The sequence below is a fragment of the Antrostomus carolinensis genome, unplaced genomic scaffold (assembly GCF_000700745.2).
Source record: "Antrostomus carolinensis isolate BGI_N321 unplaced genomic scaffold, ASM70074v2 scaffold3779, whole genome shotgun sequence".
NCBI lineage: Eukaryota > Metazoa > Chordata > Aves > Caprimulgiformes > Caprimulgidae > Antrostomus > Antrostomus carolinensis.
In genome coordinates, this window is record NW_010336268.1 from 139,515 (window position 1) to 142,143 (window position 2,629).

The 2,629-nt window shown below is 33.6% G+C and overlaps 1 protein-coding gene across 1 annotated transcript; it reads right to left on the reverse strand.

Moving 5' to 3' along the window:
• Positions 1-1,454: 1,454 nt before the first annotated feature.
• On the reverse strand, positions 1,455-2,274 carry LOC104530239 (beta-1,3-galactosyltransferase 2; the record flags this gene model as incomplete). The annotated part of the gene is made up of 1 exon (XM_010174770.1): positions 1,455-2,274. A coding segment is annotated over one exon (820 nt), but the record flags the coding sequence as incomplete, so codon positions are not given.
• Between the last annotated feature and the right edge of the window lie 355 nt (positions 2,275-2,629).

Consider the following 2,629-nt stretch of genomic DNA (forward strand, 5'->3'; position numbering starts at 1 on the left):
GTCTCTGCCAACCTAACTATACTATGATTACTATAACATAACCTTGATTTACAAGATGGCATAGAGAAGAGAGTTCTACTTTCTTCAGGTTTTCATTGTTGGTCATTTTAATCAAGATTCCTCATAATTCATGTTTTTCTCCTTTGGACTGTCTTTAAATGGTTCAAATGATTGCACTCCATGGACAAGACATAGAAATAACCTGCTTGTCAAGAGGAAAAAAAGGAAACTCAGTCCATAACCTTGATTTCTACAGGTGAATTTCCTAAAGGAATTATATTTTGGATTTTTCTGAGTAACTGCAGAAAGGGGTTATTTTCTCCACAGGAAGACATACAATTTAATTAGGTTTCTTTATTAAACATTATAATGTATGCTTATAAAATGACAGTGGGAATGCATATATTGTATTCTCACTTTCTCACTTCAGCTCTGGCTGAAGTATTTACTATTTATGTGGTTGATATTTTGATTCCCACATGCACCTGATAAGCTCCTGCAAAGCTACAAGTATTTTTTTTTTTTTTTTCTAGCTATTCAATTAATCCAGACAGTTGGTCCACTCAGTAACTACTGTAAATGTCTTTTAATTCTTACTGGGAGTAGTAGATAATTTATATTGTTGGCTGTAGAGAAATCTGGAAAGTAATTTACTTACATAGACATTTTGACTGAAGCTTTTAGCTTGCAAGGTAATACAAACATCATCTTATTATTTCCTTCCTTAGCTATAGGAATATTTTGTACAGGGCTGGGAACCCCAAAATGGAATTTAATACACTCCTGTCAAAACACTCTATTAGCATTTAATTTTCATCTTGTTCATTGTATCTCCATAATAACTAAATGGTATATTGTGTGTGAGGTGTTCTTTGTATGTAAGACTACTGAGAGTAACAGCAGCTGCATGCAGAAATAGAGATCTGGCAAATCCTAATATTAGATCTTCTGAAAAAAAGAACAGTTTCCATCCATATTTCTATCACTAATTCACCAGCATAGGGTAATCATGTATGCTTTCTTCTTCAGTCACATCGAAATGCTATCTAAGTAAATGTAATGGTAGGTAGACTAATTAGATCTGAGCAATATAAAATTAACACATTAACTTATAATTACTTATTAATGAAAAATTAAGTTTCATTGCATCTTCATTGCTTTTTCTTCAATATAGTTGATATGATCTCTTGCCATATTTTAAAACAATGTAAGAATTAATTTGTGCCTCATCCAAAACAAAGTAAGGTACTAAACAGTATTCAGTAAACAGAGAAAGTCTGTTTTATGGAATAAAAACCCTTTGAATATACCCTAATACAAAAACTATACTCCTGATTCAGGATGTCCCTGAACCTTGAAAGTTATTACTACAGAGATGCTACGCTTCTAAGAAAATGCCTGCTGTGTTGTCCATTGTAAAAGAAAGAAAGGACTCTGCTATGGGCCTTTCTGTTCTAACATTCATGATGGTTCTTTTGCAGTGTTTCCCAATAGATTATATGCTCATTTCTCTGAATGTGATGAGATGTAATTATCTTATTGTACCGACAAGGAGAAAATGGGACTTTGTATATATTAAACAATGAATGACTAGGTGGAGGTACTATCTGTATTCCCTTTGCATTAAGACAGAGCCCTACATAAACATCTTCCAAATGTATATATTTCATCATTAAAGAAGCATTGACAATTTTTGAAGCCAGGTCTCCAGATAAGATGTAGCCAGTTCCTGAACAAAAAGGAGGGTATTTGTCACCTGGGTATTCTTCTTGTGATATGTACCATTTACTTCCTTTATTCCGAATAGGCTTATGCCCTTTCATAAGACAACCTGTGAAATAATTTTGTGGAGGAGGTGAAAGAGGCCTGAGGAGCTTTTCTATTAGGTATATTGTATTAACAAAAACATCACTGTCTGTCTTCATCACAAAGCTTGCACTGCTGCAATAAGAGGCAACCCAGTTCATGCCCATCAAAGTTTTAAGAGTTAAGTTATGGTAGGTGTCCAGGAAGTCCTGTTGAATAATATCGTGATATTGCTCGCTTTCTCTCAGGATTTTGTCATTTGAACCCTTGCTCTCAATGCCCAGCATAAACAACCGAACAATCCCAACTCCAGGAACCACAGATTCATTTCCCCAAGTTTTTCTGATGGAACTTCTGTGCTGAATTTCAGCAGCTGTAGTTGCTATTAGCAATATCAAGAAAGGTGTTTTATCTTTACACTTCTCTTTTTCATTAATTATAAATTTAAATGACCATGTTGAAGTGGATCTGGTTTTATTCCCAATTTCTTTATTTTCAGCTGGTATTTCTCCATTTTCATTCCATAAGAATTTTTTTAATTTTGAAATAATGTTTTTATGTAAAATATTTCTACTTTCCATCTGAAGATTATCATACGTTTTGGTAAATAGCATGCCTTTTTCTTCTGTGTTGTCATTTTTTTGAACTTTACTTTCAGTTAGAAAAGCAAGGTGATCAGAATTAAAAAAATAGAAAATCAAATATATTGCTGTAAAAGAGATGGAGACAATAAGGAAAACATTTCTCTTGGTGCAATCTGAAGGAGAGAAGAATCCACTACAGTAGGTCATGTTGGCAGCTTTGAGAGGATCCACAAAACACT